This window comes from Eretmochelys imbricata, chromosome 9, assembly GCF_965152235.1.
Source record: "Eretmochelys imbricata isolate rEreImb1 chromosome 9, rEreImb1.hap1, whole genome shotgun sequence".
In the NCBI taxonomy this organism is placed as follows: domain Eukaryota; kingdom Metazoa; phylum Chordata; order Testudines; family Cheloniidae; genus Eretmochelys; species Eretmochelys imbricata.
Window position 1 is genome coordinate 27,793,304 of NC_135580.1, and position 23,953 is coordinate 27,817,256.

Genomic DNA, 23,953 nt, shown 5'->3' on the forward strand with positions numbered 1-23,953 from the left:
AGGAGAGGTTAAGGGGGTGCAGCAGTGGAAAAGAGGAAGCCATTTGACTTGGGGAATATCCCTTTTAAAAATACACCTTTCCCCTATTAGAGATCAGATACAATACTGGGATGGTGTCCAGTGTGAGGTATATCCCAGAGACCACAGCCCAACATAAAAAACTGAGCAAATATAAAGTCCCAGAGGTTTTTGGTCCTGATGTACTGCAAACAGAAATACTGAGCCCCCAGATCACATTACTCTGGTAGGTATGCATCCTGATTTTATTTTAAAAAAACTGCAGCTGATTGAGGAGGGACTTGTTGAGGCTGAATGAGGGAGGAAATAAGTTTGGAAGACTGAAGTAGAGGAAGTTACAAGATGAGAGTTTTAGGGTACATCTACATCTGCATTAAAAACTGCAACACCGAGTCTCAGAGCCTGGTCAGCTGAAGAGCTCTACGTAGCTCAAAACCATGTCTCAGCAGCAGCAGATGGTTCAATAAAAGATACTGAACCATCCAACTTATCTCTCTTCTTAAAGAGAATGAGAATTATTTAAACAATAAGCTGAATTCACCAGCAAGAATAGCTTGCAATTATTCAGGTGAGTAGCCGTGGGCTGAGAAAACCACCCCTGTTACATAAGGCCTTCAGGTGGCACACTGGGCCTCCCTGGATCAGCTCCTACACCAACTACATTATACAAGTACTTGGTCATGGGTCAGCTAAGATTACAATGAAATCTGGGATGACAGAAGTATGTTTACTAGCCTAATATCTGAGCTCTTTCTCCATTCCTCTTTTTCAAGTCAATATTTCATTCTTTATCTATTTGATTCACGGACTGCAATGTGAAACCTACTTTCTTTTTACAAAGTTCCAAACTTATCAAAACAGTAAAACAGACTGCAAAGAGGGTAAATGGGATGGGCTAGAGGAGAAAGCTGAACAGAACTGAATGAGCAAATGAAGATTTAATAAAGTTCCAAAACACAAAATGCAGGTATTTCCACTTTTCATTAGGAGAAATCAGTTACATATCCTATTAAGCCAGGACCTTAAACCCATCCTGCTCAGAGTACTTGCCTTGGAACACCCAACAGGAGTTCAGAGTCTTGCAAACTTCGTATTCTTATAGCAGTGTTCTGGTTTAGTATGACCATTGGTCAAACTAGGCCATGATGAGCAGGAGTTTTGCAACTGAGTTTATTGGGAGCAGAACAGAGCCCTTAAAGTTATCCATACAAGAGGATCGTACTGTTTTTGTAGAAGTTTCAACTGGAAAAATTATTATATTGCTTCGTAAGTCTTATTTAGTGACAAAATCTCAGATAGTTCTGATACAGATCAAACCATAAAAAAAGCCCCCCAAATAATTCAATAAAGCTTGATATTTAAAGAGACTGACTTACCCCTCCTAGGACCCCTCCAATTTTTCTAGGGACAAAGTGTCTCCCCAATTAGCAGGGGAGTGCCAGCAGCACTAGTACCTGGGGCAGTAGTGGCTGCCTCAGAAAGCAGAGAAGGAAGTACTTTGACTGGATAAAAGGGGCTTCATTCAGAGAACTGGAGAAAGAAATAAGCAAAGGGCAGGATGAACTCTGATGCTAGGAGCTCTGGGCGCTTACTATAGTAGGAAGCTGGCTCGGTTCCCCAAGGGCCCCATTGCTTCCCATCGCACCCCACAATCAGAATTGAGCTACCCTATACAATTCTAATCACCTCGTAGTAGCATTTAATTCTGTTTTTGATGGAAATTGTCCAGCCCTACCAGCAGCCTGTACCTTTCTCCTGGATCTCAAAGAAAGGTGCTGGAGAAGAAACAAGTTTCCATCCTGAGAAGGGATCACAACCACTAAGCAGGGATTAAAATCAAACAAACAGTCTGGCTCATGTGTGCAGCACGAGGAAGTTCAGTGAAAGCCAGCTTCACTGGCCTTCCAGTTTGGCCCCTTGAGATGCTGGCATCAGCTCTTCCATTTCCTTTATCTATTTTGGAGTTGAGTCACTTATTTCAACTTCCAACATTTATCAACTTCCAGTAGGGGAAGGGGGTAAAGAAGAAGAGACTCTTCTTTAAATTGGGAAGGAACCCTTTGAGACCAAGACAGGGTAAATCATCATGTCAGTCTTTGTCTATTATTCCATGGATACTCACTTTTCCAGATGGAGGAGGACATCCAAGGATATAATTACAGAAGAATAAGCTGTGAAAAACCATCTGTCTCACATTAAGTTAAAAATCACTTGTGGCAAGTACTGCAACAGAACTGTGTTTACCAGAATCTAAGAAGATCTCCTTCAGGAGGGGAAATGATCCTGCTTATGTGCATTACATGCACAAGGAGACAACTATCCCTTCTGCTTCCACCTCCACCCCCTAAAAAATTCTGCACACAATATTGATAAATAGAACAAATATTCTGGCTTGCACGTGAGCTTTAATTGTATCGAAGCCTGAAGCTTTGTTTTGGTTACCAAATGGATGCAGGAAGTCAACAAGACCAGATAAACTGTCCCAGTACATAGCTCTGCTAATTACTACCATCACTAGATTGACAGAGCTGGATTGAAATAGTATCAACTAAGAGCAAAGTTAAAATTCATTGCTGTTTATTCCTATGGCTACAATGTATAGATGTAGGCCTCAGACTATCAACTGGCTGTAGAAAGTCCATTTTTTAAGAACTGGGAAAATCTGTTGTTAGTTGAATTCCATTAAGAAGTCTTGTCACTTCACAAAGTGAGGGAATTTCAGTCAACTGCCATTTGTAACAATCCTTAACTGTAGTTCTCACTTCTGCCTCTTAGAATCCTGTCAAACATACTGCAGATAGTAAGTAGTGCAAAGCACTTGCTTTTATATCTGAAGGAAAAAAGAACAAAACAAAAACTAAAAACACAAGGGACAGGCATTTTGAAATGGTTTACTTAAGCCAACAGTTGGCTAGCTACCTCAGTTTGCCAATTTGAAAGAGTAAGAGTTTAAACATCATTTTGCTGTAAATTTCTACATCTGGTGGTTCAATGTCTTCTCATGTCAATATACAAAAAAAAAAAAGCACTCATTTGTAGACAGGGTAGTAAGTATAGTCCAAGGGTATATCAGTAACATGAGGTACAAGAAAAATAAATATGTAACTTGAAAATTGATTACTATAATTCTTAGAATATTTTATTTGTGTTTCAGTAATATGGGATTTAGGACTTCAAACCCACTGACCTATACTTAAAGGATCCTCTGCCATTATGTCTGCTGCAGTCAAAACCTCATATCAACACAAGGTATGAAGAGCTGGCATTATAGGTATTTATGAGTGCATTGTACAAAGCAATTTAAATAGCTAGTCTACTGAAAGGGAATCATTTTTCAATTACAGGCGTGAGGGAAATTTACTGGACAATCTAAATAGTCAATAAATCCAGATGTGGTCTTATTCTTTTTAATTCTCAGTGAAAGAAATTGAACTGTTAAAGTTTTCTGCTGAAGCTCATATTAAGGCAACAGGAAAATACTCTTAGGATTTGTTATTCCTCTTTTTTGCTCTACTAATTTAGTCCTCAGTTAACATCAGAAGTGAGAAGAACAACAAGAAAATCAGGACTGCTGGAGCTTCCATTTTGTTTACTATCTTGCTTGTGCAGAAGTATGCAACAACTCATACAGTAGCTGATAAATGCTGTATAAACTGCTTTTGTATAAAACTATGTGAAAACAATTTATGAGTATTTATTCAAATAAAAATGTAAGCTTTGCATTTTTTTTTTGCCAGAGTTATAGCAAATGAATTTACCTGCAGAGGTGTTCACAGGGTTAACATCAGAGACTATTTGGAGAAAATCAAATTTCAACTTATATTAGCATAGCTAGTGTAACAAGAGCAGTACTGTGCTCCACCTACTGTCAGTTGTCCACATCTCTTAAGAGGCAACCAGAGCTTAAAACACAGCACCTTATGCAGATAAAGATCAGATTGTGGACTACCGTTTTTCCATTCCACCCCTCTCCCCCGTCACTTCTTCCTGAGGCTGGGGAGACAGGACTTGTGTGTTTCTGCTGGACTCTATCTGTGCTTAAATTCACAACCATTACTGCGAAGCATGTGAGACTCTCTCTGATAGTTAGCTGCTACCACATACAGTAAGAGAAGTACAATCCTCTATCATTGATCAGTTTAACATTTCTCATATCTCCTCCTCAGTTACACTTGCAATATGAAAATGTTCTCAAATCAAGGAGTAAGGACAGAATGGATGCAATTAGTTTAAAGTAACTTCAGAGACTTGAGTGGTGGTGAATTCCTTCCCAACCTCTACTAAGGGAAAATATGGAATTCTTTTGACAAACAACAATTAGACTGTTGGCGGTTGGTCTTTCATACAGTGATAGAACGATGAGCAAACAGCCAGACTTACTGGCCTACTGTTAGGTTGGCATAGTTGATATATATAGCAAAGCGTACCATTCCTTCAATAAGTTATCATATTTCTGAGCTCATGAGGAATACAGATTTGATGGAAGTGGAAGTTCTCGTTATGCCAAAGAACTTTTATAGAACAGGGAGTGAAAATACAGCCTTACACTGCACCTCGACAGTTATCACTCTAAATTTAGGAGAGCCATCTCTGGGAGATAACAGTTCACTCTTAATAACTGAAAGCATTTACCTCTACTCATAACTGTCAGCTAGGGTGCCAACTGCAGTAGTTTGTCATCAAGATTTATGCAACACAACTACAAAATGGTCACACTTCATAGTGTTTGCATGATGCCTGCTGCAATTTCTGTGCGCGCGCACATTTTTAAAGAACTGTTTTCTATTTATTTGGAAGAGATCCCTAAAATTTCTTATAGCTAACGCTTGCTGACATATACAATAAGCACAGACAACTCTGATATGCTGACAAATAGCAAAAACTCGTTATTCAGTTCCATGAATGCCAAGATTTGGAAATTGCTATCTGAAGCACCAACTGAAAGTTGAAACACACAGTATTCATATCATAAATGAAAGATTTTAAAAAAAAAAGACAAAAACAGAAAAACCCTACACACCAACACATTTAGTAGGGAACATCAAATTGTTTCTCTTCACTACAATGGCACCTGTGGTCACAAGAGATTCTGCAGTACTTCTCATAAAAATGAAACTCAGCGTCTGGGCTAAATTCCAATTCTGGTAGTTGGATTCTGACTGGAGAATGTAGGCAGGCAGTCATTTTTTTAATTATAGATCTTCACTTCCTCTCCTAAAAACACTTAAGCATTACTTCTGCAAACAGATTATTAGAGAGAATAAGGAAAGAAATAGCTAAAGTAGCTATCTATGGAGTACTGTAGAACTTATTGGGATGAAAGAAGCTTGATAAACCTACAGTATTTGATCAGAAGAATCTAGAAGGGAAAGCCAGGGGGAAAAAAAAAAGCACGCGCATCCCTTAGGGACACCATCAATAACAATTTTTTATTTTTCTGTCTGTTACAGCTAAAGACTTCAGTGAAAAGTCTAAAATAGGATTTAATTGTTTACTTTCTTCATTTGACAGCACCTTTGTCCACTTTTCCCACTGCTCAAGAGACCCTCATAAAACAAGGGAGCAAAGACCCTTACAAAGTATATATGAATTTTAAAGAGTTCTCAGGACACTTACAAACACTATGCCGTGGAAAACTGAGACTTAAAGTTAGCTAATTTTAAAAAGTATTCAGGTCCACAATTTCCTTTTAAAAAGATTTGTAAATCATGACTGCATCTCATTTTTGAAGGAAATGTTATTGAAAGTTACTTTTAAATTGGTTGTATAATCTTATTTTATCTAAAAAAAAATTCATGTATTCATTGGTGCTGACCTCATACAATTTGAAATAAAGATGTGTTAGCATCTCTATGCCATTTGGTATGGCTGATTTTTGTTCACTGAAGTTTAGTTCTATTTTAACCGTGCTTTTCGAAATCTATTTTCATCATGGAGACAGGAGGAGGAACACTGATCTACTCGAAGACACTCATCGCTTGAAACAGGACTTGCCCATATTTGGTTTTTGCATACACCTATAGATATTCCTTCAGCTCTACTTAGGTGAGATCCTCTGATTTGAGAGACTGAAAACATTAAGCTCTGCAGCTGTGGTGGAGTTAGAGAAGTCCTAGTAGACTTAAGAACAAAGAGAAAAGAGGGACAGTATTCAACAACAGTACAATTCAAGCACTGTCTATTGGTATCTATTTGCATAATCCTTTATGCATTACTCAGGGTGCATATTATATGCTCTATTCCAAAAGAAAAATAAAGAGACCCTTATCAAAGTTATGTTAATGCCAATGCAAGATTTTGTTCTTATACTATGAATGAGGCCTCAAGAGCTCAGTTTTACTAATTATAATACTTTATTAGCAACAATTAGCACGCTATACAAATAAGCCATTTAACTAAATAGAGAGATATACTCCATGAAGAGTCCTTACAATCAGGTTTTCAACAGTCTAGCTGCTGTAGCTGACAGTTCACAATTGCAGCCATTCATTAGAGTTCCTGGAATATAGCCTGTGCCGTTCACATTGGTCAGCTATCTCTGGAAAATGATCTGTACTCTGCTCCTTTTCCAACATGCCTGGTAATATTTTGCTCCAGAAGTCTGCCAAACATGTAGGAGGTTTGAACAAGCTCTCTCAATAATGTATTCTTTTAAGAGTGGCAACATATTTTTTCAAGTGCCAAAACACAGTCCTAAGCTAGCATGTAAATTTGGACCCAACAGACAGCTTCACGATCTGAGTATCCACCTTTCCGCACCTCTACCAAAACGAGACATTATATTTCAGAAGTCCAATCTAATTGGACTATTTCACTAGATTATTAAGATCTGCAACTTCATTTCACCAAGAACTTTAATTTGTACTATTTTTAAAAATTAAACATGAAAGACCAGCTGGAATTTTCTTTTTAAATTTTGACATTTTCTTCATTTCCCCAACATATATGGGGATTTCAACACTTAGATCTAGCATACTGACTAAATGTACTATTTCCTCCATCCTCAAATATCGTTGCATTTTATTCAGTCCACTGACTTAATTTGGAGAAGGGAACCAAAACTGTTTGTTATGCAAGTTATGAGACGTATCTGCAGTCTAAAGCATTTTCCCCTCTCTTTGTAAAAGCATCAGCTAAAATCAGTAAGGTTTTTTGTTTTTTAAATCTTTGTTGCATACCAACATTTCTCTATCCCTCGCTCCTGACATTTGAGCTTCACTGACTAATCATTTCCTCATTATTCACTGGGTCAACAGTAGGACTAGCTACAATTGATTTTTTCAAAATCTTGTAAAAGAAAAAATATTAAGTAAGGGTTACCAAAAAACAGATCCAAACTACAGGCTGCTTGTCACCTTACAAGAAACATTTTAGATCTGGTGTATATAGTCCATCAGTAACAATACACCTTAAGACACAGTTTCATACTGTCTGCACAGATGCTACGTCACTCTGCATACAAATTAAAGTTTGTATGAATCCTATCCATCCCATTTTAACTTTAAAAACAGTTACTCACATTTAAATATGTAACAGCTTACAAAATAAATAGAAACCCTGTATATGCAGGGCTACGTATGAACCATTGAAAGACCAACATTTGAGATTCTTTTAAAAAGTTACCTATATAATGACTTTATTCTTTTGTCAAACTACAAGTGCTGTAATTTAATCAGAGGTATCAAACATCCAACCATTTGATGTATTTACATGAACCATAATGATCAAATGATACGAAAATTAAATGTTCATTTTTAGAAGTTTCTAGCCCTTATGGTTGCAAAAAAAAGTCCTTCAAATCCTGCACTGTGCCAAGTGTAAACTAATAGTGTTAGCTTCCCGAGTCTGCAGGCAGCCTGAAACAATGATTCAAAGTGTAAACGCTAAAAACTCTTATTAATTTCAATCACACTGTCAACTCTAAGCCCAATTATGACATTTCAAGGTCAAACTATTTCATTGCTGATCATTTTAGCAGTAAAATGGGTGCAAGTGAAGCCCATAGTAGGTTGGAATTTAAGTTCCTGAGAAGGAAAAACTGAACCAAGAAAACAGAGGAAAACATTCAAAACGGAAAGAAAGAAAGGAAGAAGAAAAATAGCAGTGGTCCTGAAAGCGAACATGGTTTTCCTACCAAGTGATAACGAATGCAATAAGAAGGTACTGAACAAATAGCTAAGCACTGGTTTACTACACAAAGGCCATTCATATTTTCCCCTGGACTTTTTCTGTAGTTTGAGGGAAGCAGGCTGTCCTAAATTTATACTCTAGCCCATGTACCATGATTTAAATGGAAATTTGGCCCCCTCCACTGAATGACTGACACCAGCGTTAGACTATATAACACTCCAAGCCTAATTCTCTCCGCTATGCAGTCTCCACTGTACTATACTGTGTTAACTGAAGGCAGATTTTGACCCTCGAAAATTTAAACTTTACATTTAAAAAAATCTGAGTTGTTACAAAAAGACTGCTCGGAAAAAAAGGGGTCCATCTGCGTCTAGCTTGCTGACTGTTCTAGGCGACCTGTAAATAGGGTTAAGATTCACAAGAAATGCTCCACTGGCAAGGATAAAGGCATTCAACATAAAGTTTACCTCTTTTAGGTCCCCTGAATTCAGTCTTCTCCTGTTAATATTGCCCCAACATACAAAATGCTTGTGAATGTACATTCATGGAAGCCCACTGAAGCACAGAACTGGCCTACTTGGGACAAGAGTGAACTGTATTCAGTTAAAGGCACCCTGTCAACTTCATATCTTATCAATTACCTGGAATTACTTCCATTTTTGTATTATATGAAACTTCCCCCCCCACACACACACTTCCCCAGCAACTTCTTCCTTCCCTCCTCCCATTAATATTTTCCTAGGTTTTTTTTTGGAAAAAAAAAGTTTCTCTTCTGTGTTGCTGCATGAAAGACACACACAAACAGGGAAAGCATCTGCACAGGAGAAACAGCAACATTATCTGTACAAAGAGTGCTGTGAAACAAAGTAAACAAGTCCTGTTCAGTTATGGCATTTGTACACAAAGACACATGTGATTTAAGTTGACAGTCTATCTTGTGCTTTCTTATGCGAACTGTATAAGATTTTGCAAGTTATTTAATTTCTTAGGCCTCAAGCATGCCAACTGTCCCATATGGACTGACTCCTACACAGAGCCCCACTGAAATCTCTACCTGTGCATAACAGCTTGAAGGAATGGGGTCTTTGTTTATAGGGTTCAAAAAGGCTTTAAACACCCACGCAATGAAGTACATCCAGTACTTTACCCTCACTAAAAGCTAGCCTCAAATTTCATAGGTTACCTTGGTTAGTGCAACGTCATGGACGCTGAATATACTTTCATGTCACACCATGCAGAAATAAAAGATTGAGAAATATAGGCTCCTTAAGAGAAGCACAGAAATTGGGGTACTCAGCATAGAAACTAACACAGGAAAAGAGGATGTTTAGAATATAACTGTCAGTTCCTAGTTCTTATTTGCAGATTTACTTTTAGATAGGAATAACTAAAAGTTTCTGAACAAAGTATTTCTCCCTTAAAAACAAAATCTTTTGAAAAAAGGTACAGATAACGGTCTTCATTGCATTAGTACTCTCTTGTTAAGCACTCCTACAGAGATTCCCAAAGAAGTTATGACATGAGGCAAGGAAGTTGAAGACGCAGAGAAGGCATCCTGTAAGATTTTACTGTAGCAAAAGTGCTAAGGGAATATCCACAACAAATGTGACGTCTTTTGGAAGTGTGGAAGCTATTTTGAGCTTTATGGTAGTCACTACAGTGACTTATAATAAAGTTAATCTTTTAAGGTAACAGACTTCCAAAGATCTGATAACTTAGTGTTTATCAACAAACAAACAGTCAGCAGTTCATAGTTTTGATAATGACTATAAGATTTTGTTCTACTTGTCATCAAACCCCCAAGCCCATTATACTGTGATTACACAGTATATCAGATTGTGCCTGGAGGAGTCTTCAGATTTTGTACCAACATATTTCACAGTTAATAACCTGATGCTGAAACCCCTCCCCTTTAAAAAAAAACTGGAAATCAGTGTTTTGGATTAAGCTCTTATGGATTTTAAAACTATACCTTATAAGATTGCTGCTGAAATTATGCTCTACCTTCCCCCACATGAGAGCAAGTTTTTACTAGTACTACTCTGCACAAGCCAGATTTTTACATGTCAAAGCTTGGTACTTTTTTCTAGATGTGTGAACTGTTGCATGACATGTCTTTGAATGAGAATATTTTTCATTTTGAAATGGTTATTCTGGTTCCCTAAAGAACGATAGGCATATTATACACATTTCTGTCTTCTTGTTCATAATAATCTGAACTGTAACAATATATTTAGCTCCCTTTACATCACAAGGTTGCCCCACCAAGATCATTTTCAACCCTTAACACACTCCTTTCCCTGAAAGCCTCCTTCAAATTCAGGCATATTAGATTAGTTTAGGTCACAGAACTTTACCCATCCAGCAAAACCTACAGCATAGGTTTTTAGTTTGTTTTTTTAAATACGTATACTTTAAGGAATCTTAAGTCTATCTACATCAGAGGAAAAATAAAGAAAAAAACCCAACACTTTGCAACTCACACAAATCAATTGATATAATGCTCTCACTGTACCCTTTACTAAAGTTGATAAAATCTGACTGTTCCAGTCGATATTGCTTAACAAAATGATTCTCCATTATTGATTAAGTTAACGTCTACAAGGGGATAAGAGATTCCCTAAGAATGGTTATTCTAAAAGTAGAGAGAGGGTCACTTTTGTTCAAGTCACTGGACCACTATATAAAATAAATCCAAAAAAGCTTAAATTATGCTAATGTATACAAGTATTTTCCTAATTTATACTGCTATTGAACTTGATTTGTATGATCTTTGCAATCAGGGAAGATGGTTAATGCTAGTTCTCTTCAAATTAACCAAAACACACCACACATTGGGTGGTCTCTGGAGTACAGTGGTTTTGTTGTTGTTTTTTTTAAACTACTACAATATAGCAATTAAGCCATTTTCTCCCACCTATTAGCAGTTGACAGCTTTGAAATTCATTCAAAGAGATGGGCTAAGAACTACTTCCTCTCTCTCTATATATATATATTTTACACACACACACACTTACTTGTTACCTGCCAACTACATGTAGGAGAACAAGTAGTTACATAATAAAATAGTTCATACCTGTCCTCATCACCATCAACAGGAATAGATATGCCAAATACAGAGCTTGCAAGACTGTTCATAGGAGTAGTTGCAGGTAAGTGAAGAGGATTCGTTAGAGTGTCTGGAATGGGAGGCTTCACAAGAGGCTTACTTTCAGCAATGAGAGAAAGTGGTGGCTGAGGTAGGGGTTCTGATTTTCTTCTAGTATCATCAATCTGGCCTACTAAAGGTTGAGTCTGACTCTGAAACTGTCCAAGGTTGGATTGTGGCAGATTTGTAAGTACATTAGTTGTGCCTTGCATTAGTGAAAGTCCAACATGTTGTTGAACCACACTGGTACTCCTACTGACAGATGTATGGCTGGTCAGCTGTGACTGAACTAAACTAACAGGGACATTTGGCATAGTAACAGAAGTGGTAGACACACTAGGCACACTTGTACCGGGCACAACTGCAGGCACATTCTGAACTCCAGACACTATAGCATGAGGAGCACTAGGCATTCCAGACACTTGACTACTTCCACCCATTTGATGCGGAGTCATGGATTTCTGTTGCACAACCCCTGTATGTCCAATGCTTTGCTGCACCACACCTCCTGGTTGCGGTATGACAGTCTGACTAGGTGGGGTCTGGCCACTCTGCATCAATCCTGATCCCTGTCCCACTGCTTCACTAGGCTGTGGTGAAACTCCCATCATCGGTGCTCCAACAGGTGAAGGATTCTGGCCAGCCACCTGGCCCACAGGAAGGCTGGAAGCCCCAGTACTTGGAACAGAGCTTGTAGTAGCTTGTTGAATAGTTCCTTGACTCTGCATAACTGTCATGTGTTGCATGTATTCTGTCTGGCCAGAAGCTTGTGTTGGCAGTAGATGCACTGGTGGAATTTGGGGCTGAGGATAAGCAAATTGCTGAGGTTGAGTCACTGGTACATTTGCTTGCTGTACCTGCTGCTGTGACATGGGCATGGTCTGTTGGGCTACTGTTACATTCGGAGGTGGCATACCCTTCCCGTTAGGTCCCCCCTGTACAACACTTTGTGCATTTACCTGTGACTGGGTTTGCTGCGGCAGCACCACAGTCTGCTGACTTGTTACTGTAGCTCCAGAATACATTGGCTGAGCAGTACTTTGAGGAATGGCCCCGCCTATGGGCTGCTGCAGCTGCTGTTGCTGCCCAATGACAAAATTAGGTTGCTGTAAAGAGGGCTGGTTCATTTTCTCCGCCTGGAGCAGCTGTGACACAGCAGTAAGGGAGCTGTCAGCTAGGGACTCTGGGCCCTGTGCCGATGCTGGCACCGCTGACATTACCATGGAGCCCCCCGTGGCACCCAAGCCACTGTCTCTTTCCTGAGCAGCCTGCTCAAAGGTGCTGCTATGTCTAATGCAATCCCCAGTCCTGGCCAGGACGCCACTACTGTCCGAGTCCCGGTCGTAATATTCCATACACGTCCATCGTCCCCGCCTATAGGGCTCCCCTGTACCGTGATCCAGCTTGATCACCCTGAAGCGCGAACTGCATGCGGCCGCAGTCGTCTGAGGCATGGTCCCGGGAGCGGAAATCTGAGCACTGCTGCCTCCTGCCGCCGCGGAGGGGACTTGGACAGCAGCCACTTGGGGCACCGCGGTGCTTTTGGGCATGGCCCCCCCGTTAGCAGCAGTCGGCGGAGGCGCAGCAGCAGCCGCCGCCGCCAGCTGCCCATCCAGGAGAAGGTTAGGGGAGACAGCACCGGGAGTTTCGGCGTCACCCACGTTGTTAAGGGTCTCCTCGGAGGAGCTCCTTTCGCAGACATCCTCCGGGCCGTAGTCCGTGGCCCGTGACACATCGAAGATCTCGGAGGAGACATCCTCGGTGCGGGACTCGTCTGGGTCGTCCAGGCTCTCAGTGTCCTCAGTGATGCTGCTGGCCACCTGGGCCGTGGTCACGCTTGTGATCTGAAAGCAGCTCTTCTTCTTGGCCGGCATCTTGGACATGGTGCCTCCTTGGGGAGGGAGTTCTGCCAGCGCGGGTGAAGCTGTCTGCACCCCGGGGAGAAGGCAGAGTCCGAGCCCGTCCGAGGGAGAGGCGAAGGTTGTCACGATCAATTGGCCGAGACCCAAACGCTATTATACATCCTCTGGCTCCCTCCTCAAGCGTCCGGATCAGCCACAGAGCCCCAAGCTCACCGGGCACCACACCGGGCTGGTGGTCGGCTGGGCTCCTCCTCTTCCTCCCCCTTCCGCAGAGCTGCGGGCCCCTCAGCAAGCCTCCTCCCTCTCGCCGGACAGAGGGCTGTGGTGACCGGGCTCCAGGCCTCCGCTTTCCCCTCTTGAAGCCAAGCGGCCTCCTCGGCCTCGCAGTGCGGCCGCAGCGGCAGTACCAGGCGAAGCTCTCCAGCAGGCTTCCTGCTCCTCGCAGCGCGTCGGGGTGGCGGCGTCCGGCAGCCGCGGGGCTCCTGGGCGGGCGAGCAGGCCGCTCGTGTGAGAGCCAGTCAGTCCCTGAGCGAAGAGGAACCACAGCAGTGGCGGCCGGGTGAGGCCAGGCCCCCTGGCTCCCCCGCCCGCCCCGTCTCTTGTAGTCTCTACCTGGAGATCAGCACCAGGCGCATCTTGGAAGGAACGAGCCCGCGCGCAGCGACCCCAGACAGTCCCAGAGGCGACAGCCGAGACACCGTCCCCGAGGCTCCGCGAAGCGACGGGAGCAACCCCCGGCCCGCAGGCGGGGCGGGGTATGGAGCAGCGTTGGGCCCAGCCCCCGCTCGGTGCGCTCCGCACTCAGGCACCGAGGGAGCTCAAATTCAAACTGCTCACTCCCCTCTCTCAAGATGGGGCTCAAATTGTACGCAATGCATTGTGGGAAGAGCGATGACACTCACGCCCCTCTCCCAATCCAGCACCGTGCTGACATCGACCCCTTAGACCCGCCCCCTGCCCACGCACTGACGGACATTCGTTCCCAGGCAGAGCGCGGGGTGGACCTAGGGCTGAGCTGGGCCGGGCTACCACGTAGGGGTGAAAACTCCTCCTCAGAGCGTCGTATTAACCGTTTGGAATGTTCCATCGCCTGGCGTCCCCCGCCCGCACGGGTGTGGTACCGCCCTGAGGTGAAAGGGGTGAGCGCCCGCCTGCATGTTTAGGGTTGTGTGTTCACGGGGGGATATGTCCCTTCCCCGTCCCCAAACGGGGCCCCGGGTTCAGTATGGGGGATTTGCTCCCTCCGCCCCCCACGGGCCACGCATTCAGTACGGCGCTACGCCCCCTCCCCCCCACGGGGCCCAGTGTTCAGTAGGGAGATACGCCCCTTCCCCGCACGCACGGGCCTCGGGAGCGGCTCGGCGGATACTCCCCCTCCCCCTCCCCCGCCTGGGGACAAGTGCCGGGCATACGCCCCCTTCCCCCACGAGGCCCCGGCGGCAGTACGGCGGCACGCCCCCTTTTCTCGCTTTCCCGGGGGCCTGTGGAGCGGTACTGGGGTGCGCCCCCTCCCCACACGCGGCGCCGTGTTGAGTAGGGACGTAGCCACTTCCCACCACGGGGAGACGCCCCCTCCCCTCCTGCCCACAGGGCCCCCGTTTCACTATGGGTCTAGGACCTCGTCTTTAATTTGGAGGTACACTCCCTTCCCCCACAGGGCCCCTTGTTCAGTACGGGGATACCCCCATTTTCCTGCAAGGCCTCTTGTTCAGTGTGGGACTGTGTCCCCCGCATTACTCTATGTAAAGTTGGGGATATGGTCTGCCTCGGCCAGGGCCCTGTGTACAATCTAGGGAGACGTCCACTACTCCTCGCAGGTCCTTGGGTTGAATATTGCGATACGTGCTCCTTCCACACTATAGACCCCCTGTTCAGTATGGGGATACACCCTTTGCCCCCACAGCAACCCCCAGTTCAATAAGCAGATGTGCCCCCCCATCTACTCCTTCACGATCAATAGAGGGATATGCCCCCCTTCAAAGGGATCATATTTAGGCACCTGAAGATAAGCAGAATTATTTTCTGAAGTGCTGAGTTTAGAGTACCCACAAATTCTGTAACAGTCCATGGGAGCTGCATGTTCTCAGCACCTTTAAAAATCAGGCACTTATGTTTGGGTGCCTAAATATGGACGTAAGGGTTGAGCCTCAGGCACTTATATTAGAGCTCTGAACTCCGTTTTTATGGTTTTAAAATTGTGTATAAGTTTTGACAGTTGGTGGGTCTTTCATGAAATTAATGAATTAAGTAAATTTAAGGGGGCTGGATCCTTAATACAGAAATGCAGCATGCAGAAACTACAAGTCACAGCATTCAATGCTTCATACTGACTCAAGAAGCTTGGCTGCAGTTGAATGCTAGAAACCTGCAGTTTTTCTGAGACGCTAAAGTGGTGTTCAGAATGAGGGCATGTCTACACTGGCAGAGTTACAGCGCCACTCAGAGAGCACTGAAGGGAAACTGCAGTTGTGTGTTCACACTATCAGCTGCCTGTGCAATAGTGTGTTCATACTTGCGGCACTTGCAGCAGTATTCGGAGCGGTGCACTCTGGGAAGCTATCCCACAGAGCACCTTTCTCTTCTGCCGCTAAGACTTGTGGGAAGGTGGAGGGGGTCGCAGGGCATCCTGGATCCTTTCCCAATGACCCATGATGCATCGCTTCGCATCACAGAAATCCCTGTGCTTCCGTCCGCATTTGGCACCATCTTTCAACAGTTTTTGTACTGCCCGCCATGCCTCTTTGGGCTGCAGGAATGGATCCCGAACTGCTGACCAGTATGCTGCTCACTCTGACCAACACATCACGATTGGCAGTGGAATTATTCCTTAAACTACAAAGGCAAGAGGAGTCTGACATTGATCTCGCCATGCATAGTAGCTACAACCCGAGATTGCATGTGGCATTCATGGAGGTGCTGACTGCAGTGGAACACTGCTTGTGGGCTCGGGAAACAAGCACGGAGTGGTGGGATCACATTGTGATGCACGTCTGGGATGACAAGCAGTGGCTGCAGAACTTTCGGATGAGGAAAGCCTCATTCATGGGACTCTGTGATGAGCTCGTCCCTGCTCTGTGGTGCAAGGACACGAGAATGAGAGCTGCCCTGTTACTGGAGAAGCACGTGGCATAAACAGTGCGGTCGCAAAGTTTGCAGATGATACTAAACTGCTCAAGATAGTTAAGACCAAAGCAGACTGTGAAGAACTTCAAAAAGATCTCACAAAACTAAGTGATTGGATAACAAAATGGGCAAATGAAATTTAATGTGGATAAATGTAAAGTAATGCACATTGGAAAAAATAACCCCAACTATACATACAATATGATGGGGGCTAATTTAGCTACATCTAATCAGGAGAAAGATCTTGGAGTCATCCTGGATAGTTCTCTGAAGACGTCCACGCAGTGTGCAGCGGCAGTCGAAAAAGCAAACGGGATGTTAGGAATCATTTAAAAAGGGATAGAGGATAAGATGGAGAATGTCTTATTGCCCTTATATAAATCCATGGTATGCCCACATCTTGAATACTGCGTACAGATGTGGTCCCCTCATCTCAAAAAAAGATAGACTGGCATTAGAAAATGTTCAGAAAAGGACAACTAAAATGATTAGGGGTTTGGAACAGGTCTCATATGAGGAGAAATTAAAGAGGCTAGGACTTTTCAGCTTGGAAAAGAGGAAAATAAGGGGGGATATGATAGAGGTATATAAAATCATGAGTGGTGTGGAGAAAGTGAATAAGGAAAAGTTATTTACTTGTTCCCATAATATAAGAACTAGGGGCCACCAAATACAATTAATGGGCAGCAGGTTTAAAACAAATAAAAGGAAGTTCTTCTTCACTCAGCGCACAGTCAGCCTGTGGAACTCCTTGCCTGAGGAGGTTGTGAAGGCTAGGACTATAACAGGGTTTAAAAGAGAACTGGATAAATTCATGGAGGTTAAGTCCATTAATGGCTATGAGCCAGGAGGGGTAAGGAATGGTGTCCTTAGCCTCTGTTTGTCAGAGGGTGGAGATGGATGGCAGGAGAGAGATCACTTGATCATTACCTGTTAGGTTCACTCCCTCTGGAGCACCTGGCATTTGGCCACTGTCAGTAGACAGGGTACTGGGCTGGATGGACCTTTGGTCTGACCCAGTATGGCCATTCTTATGTTCTGTGTTCACTGTGGAAGCTGGCTACTCCAGACTGCTACCAATCGGTCAATAATCCGTTCAGAGTGGGAAAGTCTACAGCTAGATTCATGTTGATGGAAGTGTGCAGGGCCATTAATCACATCCTGCTCCGAAAGACCGTGAAGGGGCAACGTGCATGACATTATAGATGGTTTTGCACAAATGGTTTCCCTAACTGCGGAGGGGAAATAGATGGCACACATATTCCAATTTTGGCACCAGACCACCTAGCCACCGAATACATTAATCACAAGGGATATTTCTCAGTTGTTCTCCGGGCGCTTGTGGATCACCGTGGGCATTTCACGGACATTAATGCAGGCTGGTCCGGAAAGGTTCATGATGCACGCATCTTTTGGAACACTGGCCTGTTCAGGAAGCTGCAAGCAGGGACTTTCTTCCCAGACCAGAAGATCACCGTAGGGGAAACTGAAATGCCCATTGTGATCCTGGGAGACCCCGCCTACCCTTAATGCTGTGGCTTATGAAACCATACACGGGGCAACTTGACAGCAGCAAGGAGCAGTTCAACAACAGGCTGATCAAGTGCAGAATGACTGTTGAGTGTGTTTTTGGCCATTTAAAATTTTGCTGGCCCTGCCTCTATGGGAAGCTGGACATGGCCGATGACAATATTCCTATGCTTATAGCGGCATGCTGTACGGTCCATAATATTTGTGAAGGGAAGGGTGAAAGCTTTACTTAGGGCTGGATTGCAGAGGCTCAGCACCTGGAGGCTGAGTTTGAACAGCCAGAGAGCAGGGCTATTAGAGGGGCACAGCGTGGGGCCATAAGGATCAGGGATGCCTTGAGGCAGCAATTTAAAGCTGAAAGCCACTAATATTTGTTGATATGCTCGGGAATGCAGTGCTTGTAATGCTAGGAGGTGATTGGTGCAGAAGATCCAATATGTGGGTTTAACGTAATTGTATGTTGCTTTGCAGTCCTCTTTTTGCTTTCAATTAATAGAATAAAGATTGCTTTCAAACCAACACAATTCTTTTATTAAAAGACAACAACCAGAGGAAAGAGTCAAACAAAAAAACCCATCAGCAGTGAGGGGGATAGGGGAAGGGAAGGTCCCAGGAGAAGTAGGGGTCCCAGGACGGCTAAAGATTTGTGTATGTCCAGGGATCATATCCCAACCTTCTCCTTTGGAGTACAATGCAGTGGGTACTGTACTTCAGCAGTGCCAAACTGCAGAGGGATGGGTGTTGCGTCCAGTGGCTAGTGGGAGTCTGCAGTGCTGGACTGTGATGGGGGAGGAGTGGAATGCCATGGGTATACACTGGAGCCAGGAGGTTGATAAGAGTGTGTTGGCACTGTCTGGGGGGCGCATGGGAAAGAGTTTTACGACAGCGGCTGCACGGGAGGGCGGGTGCCGAGCTGCTCGGTTTGAAGAGCTAGTATTGCCTGGAGCTTGTCTCCTTGGCGCTCCATAAGCTTGAAGATCTGCTCTGTGGCTTCATTCTGATGTGCCACGTTCTCCTTTCGGTCCCTCTTCTCGCTGTCCTGCCACTCCTTCATTTCCTGTTTCTCGGCGGCGGAGCGCATCATAACATCACGCAGAAAGTCCTCCTTAGTTCTTCTTGGCCGCTGTCTAATTCTGCGCAGCCATTCAGCCACCGAGAACAATGAGGGAGGCTGGGCTCCCAAGGTCATCTGTGTGCAGTTTAAATGCAACATTTTACAGAAGCAGTATTGTTTGCGACACAACACTGATTCAGTGTTTTAAAACACAGCCAGTGCTCACACACCTGTCACTAACTGGCTGGCCCCAGGCAAGCACACATGAGCCACAAGACCCCCAAAATGGTGAGTAGCCACAGGGGCAGGGTAAATCCCTCTTTCCGGACCCTGCTGTACACTGGGCACATAGTTCTTGGAGAAAGCCAGGACTGTAGGGGCGGTCTGATGATCATTCTTGTCCCCACACTTTCCACAGGAGGTGATAATTATGGAAGATATCTCGCTGCTGAGGGTGAGCAGGGAATCAAGGGAGGGTGTTCTCCAAGCTTGCGGCTTCAGCGCTGGCCCCTATGCAGCTCACCTGTGTGCAGCAATGGTCATCTCCCCTGTGACGGCACAGTGGTGCGGGAAAGTTACCATTAATGGGGCAAGAAACAAAGCAGCTCTGCTGAAGAACGTGCAGCAGCGGATTGCCCAGAGAGTTTCCTGGAGATCTCTGAGAGAGATTACCGTGAAGTGAGGGAGTCAATCAACAGCTTGTTCCGCCGCTCAGATTAGGCAAATGGTGGGAGACGAGCCTGCTTTCTGCAACCCTTCTGCCCCCAACAATTCACTTCAGCAATTCCCCAAATCAGATCCACTTACCAGGGGCCTCCTCTCCTGTTTATGCTTCGTCAAGATCCGACTGCTGTGACTGGCTAGCCTCGTCTGGGGTAGAAAAGAACTCCTGGCTGCATGCATTTCTGACCTCCGAGTCAGCCTCTGCCTCTGGGTCCCCCTCCACATCCTCATCCAAGATTTCCTCCTCCTGGCTCAGTCCAGTTTTGACTGGCACGCAAGCCACCGAAGTATCCACAGTGGTCTTCGCAGTGGAGGTGGGGTTGCCACCGAGTATCGCGTCCAGCTCTTTGTAGAACCAGCAGCTCGTAGGCGCAGCGCCGGAGCAGCGGTTTGCCTCCCGCACCTTCTGGTTGGCATTCTGCAGCTGCTTCACTTTGACCCTGAACTGCAGTGTGTCCCAGTCATGGCCCTTTTCTGTCATGCATCATGAAATCTGTCTGTAGGTGTCATAATTCCTACGGCTGGAGTGCAGCTCGGACTGGACAGCCTCCTCTCCCCAAATGCTGATGAGGTCCAGCTGCTCGGCATTGCTCCAAACAGGGGATCACCTGGTGCATGGAGCAGGCATGGCCACCTGGAAAGATGCACTGAGACCACTGTACGCATCATCGAGCAAACAGGAAGGGGGACTTTCAAAATTTCAAAGAAATTTATGGGGTGGGGCTGACAGTTGGTCACCTGAGGGCAGGGCAGTAGAGTTCAAACCAATGACCAGAGAGGTGAGAACAGGCATGGTGAGACCTCCCGGAGGCCAGTCGCAGCGCTGTAATCGACCACAGTGTCTATTCTGGCACTGCAGCACTGTAGCCCCAGTGCAGAAAGCTGTACACCTCTCGTCGGGGTGGGATTTTTACAGCGCTACAACTGCGCAGTTTCTGCGTGCTAAGTGGCTTGGCAGTGTGTACACCTCGGGAGTTACAACGCAGCATGCTGCTTTACTGCGCAGAAATTTGCCAGTGTAAACAAGGCCTGAGAGAGAGCATTTTATGTTGTCTGTCATCTTGTTGGGTGGCACCTTTGTGTTAAAGATGAGAGCACCTATATAAGGCCATACTTCTATGTTAAAAATAAGATGGGTGCCAGTTCAGCCTATCTTATTTGGGCTGATTTTTAAAGCTGATTTTGATTATTGACTTCGGTAGGATTTGTGGATGCTCACCATTTCTGAAAATCAAACTACTTGTATTTATGTTCCTAATTATGGATTTAGGAGCCTAACTTCAGGGACCCAGATTTGAACATTTGGAGCACTCTTCCAAAGTGTTGCTCATTTGGAGTGATGTACCCTCATTTTTCATTAAGGAAGTTTTAAAAGTGTAATCTTCCTCTGATGATAATATTTCAGTGAGACATTTCTGGCCTATTCGTAATATTATAAAATCTCTTTAATTCAGACTGTTAAATTTTGTCAGCTCCTTGAATATCATGGACTATGTTCCTCGATACCAAAGTCCAGTCACATTTGTGCTATTTCAGTACTCTTGCTTCCAGATTAAATCAAGAAGTACAAAGGAAACCACAGAAAACAAAATATTTAGCTGAACTTTTATGAAAATGTTAAAAGTTCAGTTTGAATTTTTTACAAAGGTTTAAGTATAGGGTAGACGGATTTAAATCAAAGTGATTTACATCATCGATTTTAATCATGATATAAAAAAGCAAGCAGGAAACCTTGATTTAAATAATCAATTTGAATCATGTTTTGCATTTGGACTTTTTAGTTATTTTTCTAAAGACAGTTTGATTCTCATTATTTGGTAATAATTAAAATAGCTGGATTTGCAATTCTGCACTGTCTGGTACTTCTTTTTGATAACCAGGAGGATACAGTATATCTATACGCAGTTATTAGAGCAATTATGTACAGTAGAACCTCAGAGTTACGAATATCTTGGGAATGGAGGTTGTTCGTAACTCTGAAATGTTCATAACTCTGAACAAAACATTATGGTTGTTCTTTCAAAAGTGGACAACTGAACATAGACTTAATGTAGCTTTGAAACTTTACTATGCAGAAGAAATGTGCTGCTTTCCCTTTATTTTTTTAGTAGTTTACGTTTAACACAGTACTGTAGTGTATTTGCTTTTTTCTTTTTCTTTTTTTGGGCTCTGCTGCTGCCTGATTGAGTACTTCCAGTTCCAGATGAGGTGTGTGGTTCATGGGTCAGTTCATAACTCTGGTGTTAGTAACTCTGAGGTTCTACTGTAGCGTAAGTTACGATTCTTAATTCTTACATTTTTACATTTTTTATTATGTTAGAAAATGATGAATAACGTATTTCTAGATGATGAATATTTTTTTAACTTGTGATTTGTGTCAAACTATTTTGATATAATTCAAATTCAGTGCAAAATGTACAAAAAAGCATGCTTTTTTATTAAATAAAACTAGTTTAAAAGTGCTGGATAAATAAAAAAAGTTTATCAAGAAGTTTCTCAGAACATGTTTTTCATTTAAAGTTAACTGATTTATTAAAGGAATTAGTATCTGTAGTTAATGAATTGATTCTTTCTGTTCACCATATCCTTCAAGATTTTAGAACTAATAGATTTCATCCTCTGATGTCTAATTTTTATTTATAGATTGGAAGAGGAAAACAAGCTCTCCTGTTTTTTCAACTTACAATTGGTTTCTTAGCTTTGAATGAACTAGTCATTGAATTAAACTAGTGGAATAAGATGAAATGAAGAGAATATTCTCTCTGAACCTGCAGAAGAGAGGTTACTGCCATCAAAAGTGGTTAGCACTTACCCAAAACTCTGTTTCTAGGCAATTAGCCAGTCATTTCTACCAGTTCTTTTGTTTGCCTTTCTTTAAAACTTGGTAGCAAACATGAACTTCTTTAATATTAGTGTGATGTTGTACTTTATATGTTTATGGAAATATGCTTATGAGTGTAAATATAACATAACTGGAATATGCTTTATGCTAGATATGCCATGTGACATATGGTCTACTGAATATATTCATCCTATTTGTATGCATGTATCATTTTTATATCTAAAGTTATGAGCGTTGGCTCTGTGCTTGTATTTGAAGTGTTTGCTGTAGGAAACACATAAGGGAGGTTTGGCCAACATTGTGAAAGGTCTATTCAAGTAATTGGGAGTATTTAACTACAGAGGACTTTGGGAGACACAAGTTCACATCTGTTCAAACTAACATGTAAACAGTGGTGTTGGCCTGCAAAAAGATGAATCATACATGGACATGTGACTTGCCCAGGAGGCTACAAACTCCATCTTATTGCTGTGATTTTGCGGAAGAGCAATGGGGTTTCTGCCCACAAATGAGAGACTATAAAGGGTCTGCAAGCCTCTCCATTTGGTCTTTAGCTGGCTTAAGAGATGGCCTCTCCACCCCAAAGAGATGCCTGAAAGAAACTGGAACAAAGGGTGTGTGAGTGATTGCTGGACCCAGACCATAAACGACAACATTGGTCTGAAAAGGATTGTACCTGAGATAACATCTGGGGTGAGAAGTTAGTATTTGTAACTAGATCCTTAGTGTATTAAGTTAGCCTTGCGTGTTTTGTTTTATTTTGCTTGGTAATTTACTTTGTTCTGTCTGTTATTAATTGAAACCACTTAAATCCTACTTGTTGTACTCAATAAAATCACTTTGTTTATTAATTAACCCAGAGTAAGTAATTAATACTTGGGGCAGCAAACAGCTGTGCATATCTCTCTATCAGTGTTATAGAGGGCGGACAATTTATGAGTTTACCCTGTATAAGCTTTATACAGAGTAAAACAGATTTATTTGGGGTTTGGATCCCATTGGGAGCTGGGTATCTGGGTGCTGGAGACAGGAGCACTTCTTAAGCTGTTTTCAGTTAAGTTTGCAGCTTTGAGGGCATGGTTCAGACCCTGAGCCTGTGTTGGAGCAGACTGGCGTCTCTGGCTCAAAAAGGCAGGGTTCTGAAGGCCCAAACTGGCAAAGAAAATGGGCTCAGAGGTAGTCTCAGCACATCAGGTGACAGTCCCAAGGGGGTCTCTGTGACCGAACCTGTCACAATTAGTTTTTGTTGTATTTAATTTAAAAGATTTAATAGAGTATAATAAGTTTAGGCCTTAACATAGAGTGTCAGTTTTAAGTAGGTTTTAAGTAGGTTTATTTTTAAAAAATACATTTAATTAATTTAATGTACAAATTGATTTAAATTAAATTATTACTGTATTATTTAATTGAATATTTAATTAAAATCTGATTATTTTAATCTAAAAAGCATGGATTTTTATCCACCCTGCTTAAGTAGTCACTTATGTTATCTGAACTGATGTCTGTCACTCTCAAATTGGCTT

General features: G+C 43.2%; 1 protein-coding gene and 1 long non-coding RNA gene across 2 annotated transcripts in view; one reads left to right on the forward strand and one right to left on the reverse strand.

Moving 5' to 3' along the window:
• Positions 1–14,016, reverse strand: part of TSC22D2 (TSC22 domain family member 2) — a 35,348-nt gene extending 21,332 nt beyond the window's left edge. Inside the window, exon 1 of the mRNA XM_077826471.1 lies at positions 11,225–14,016. Within this exon, the coding sequence (XP_077682597.1) occupies positions 11,225–13,179 (1,955 nt within the window). The 5' untranslated portion in view covers positions 13,180–14,016. The remainder of the gene's footprint in view (positions 1–11,224) is intronic.
• Positions 14,017–14,160: 144 nt separating this feature from the next.
• Positions 14,161–23,266, forward strand: LOC144270108 (uncharacterized). Its single transcript, XR_013347107.1, has 3 exons — positions 14,161–14,297; positions 21,786–21,858; positions 22,232–23,266. It is a non-coding gene; the product is annotated as an uncharacterized LOC144270108 (long non-coding RNA).
• Positions 23,267–23,953: the final 687 nt, after the last annotated feature.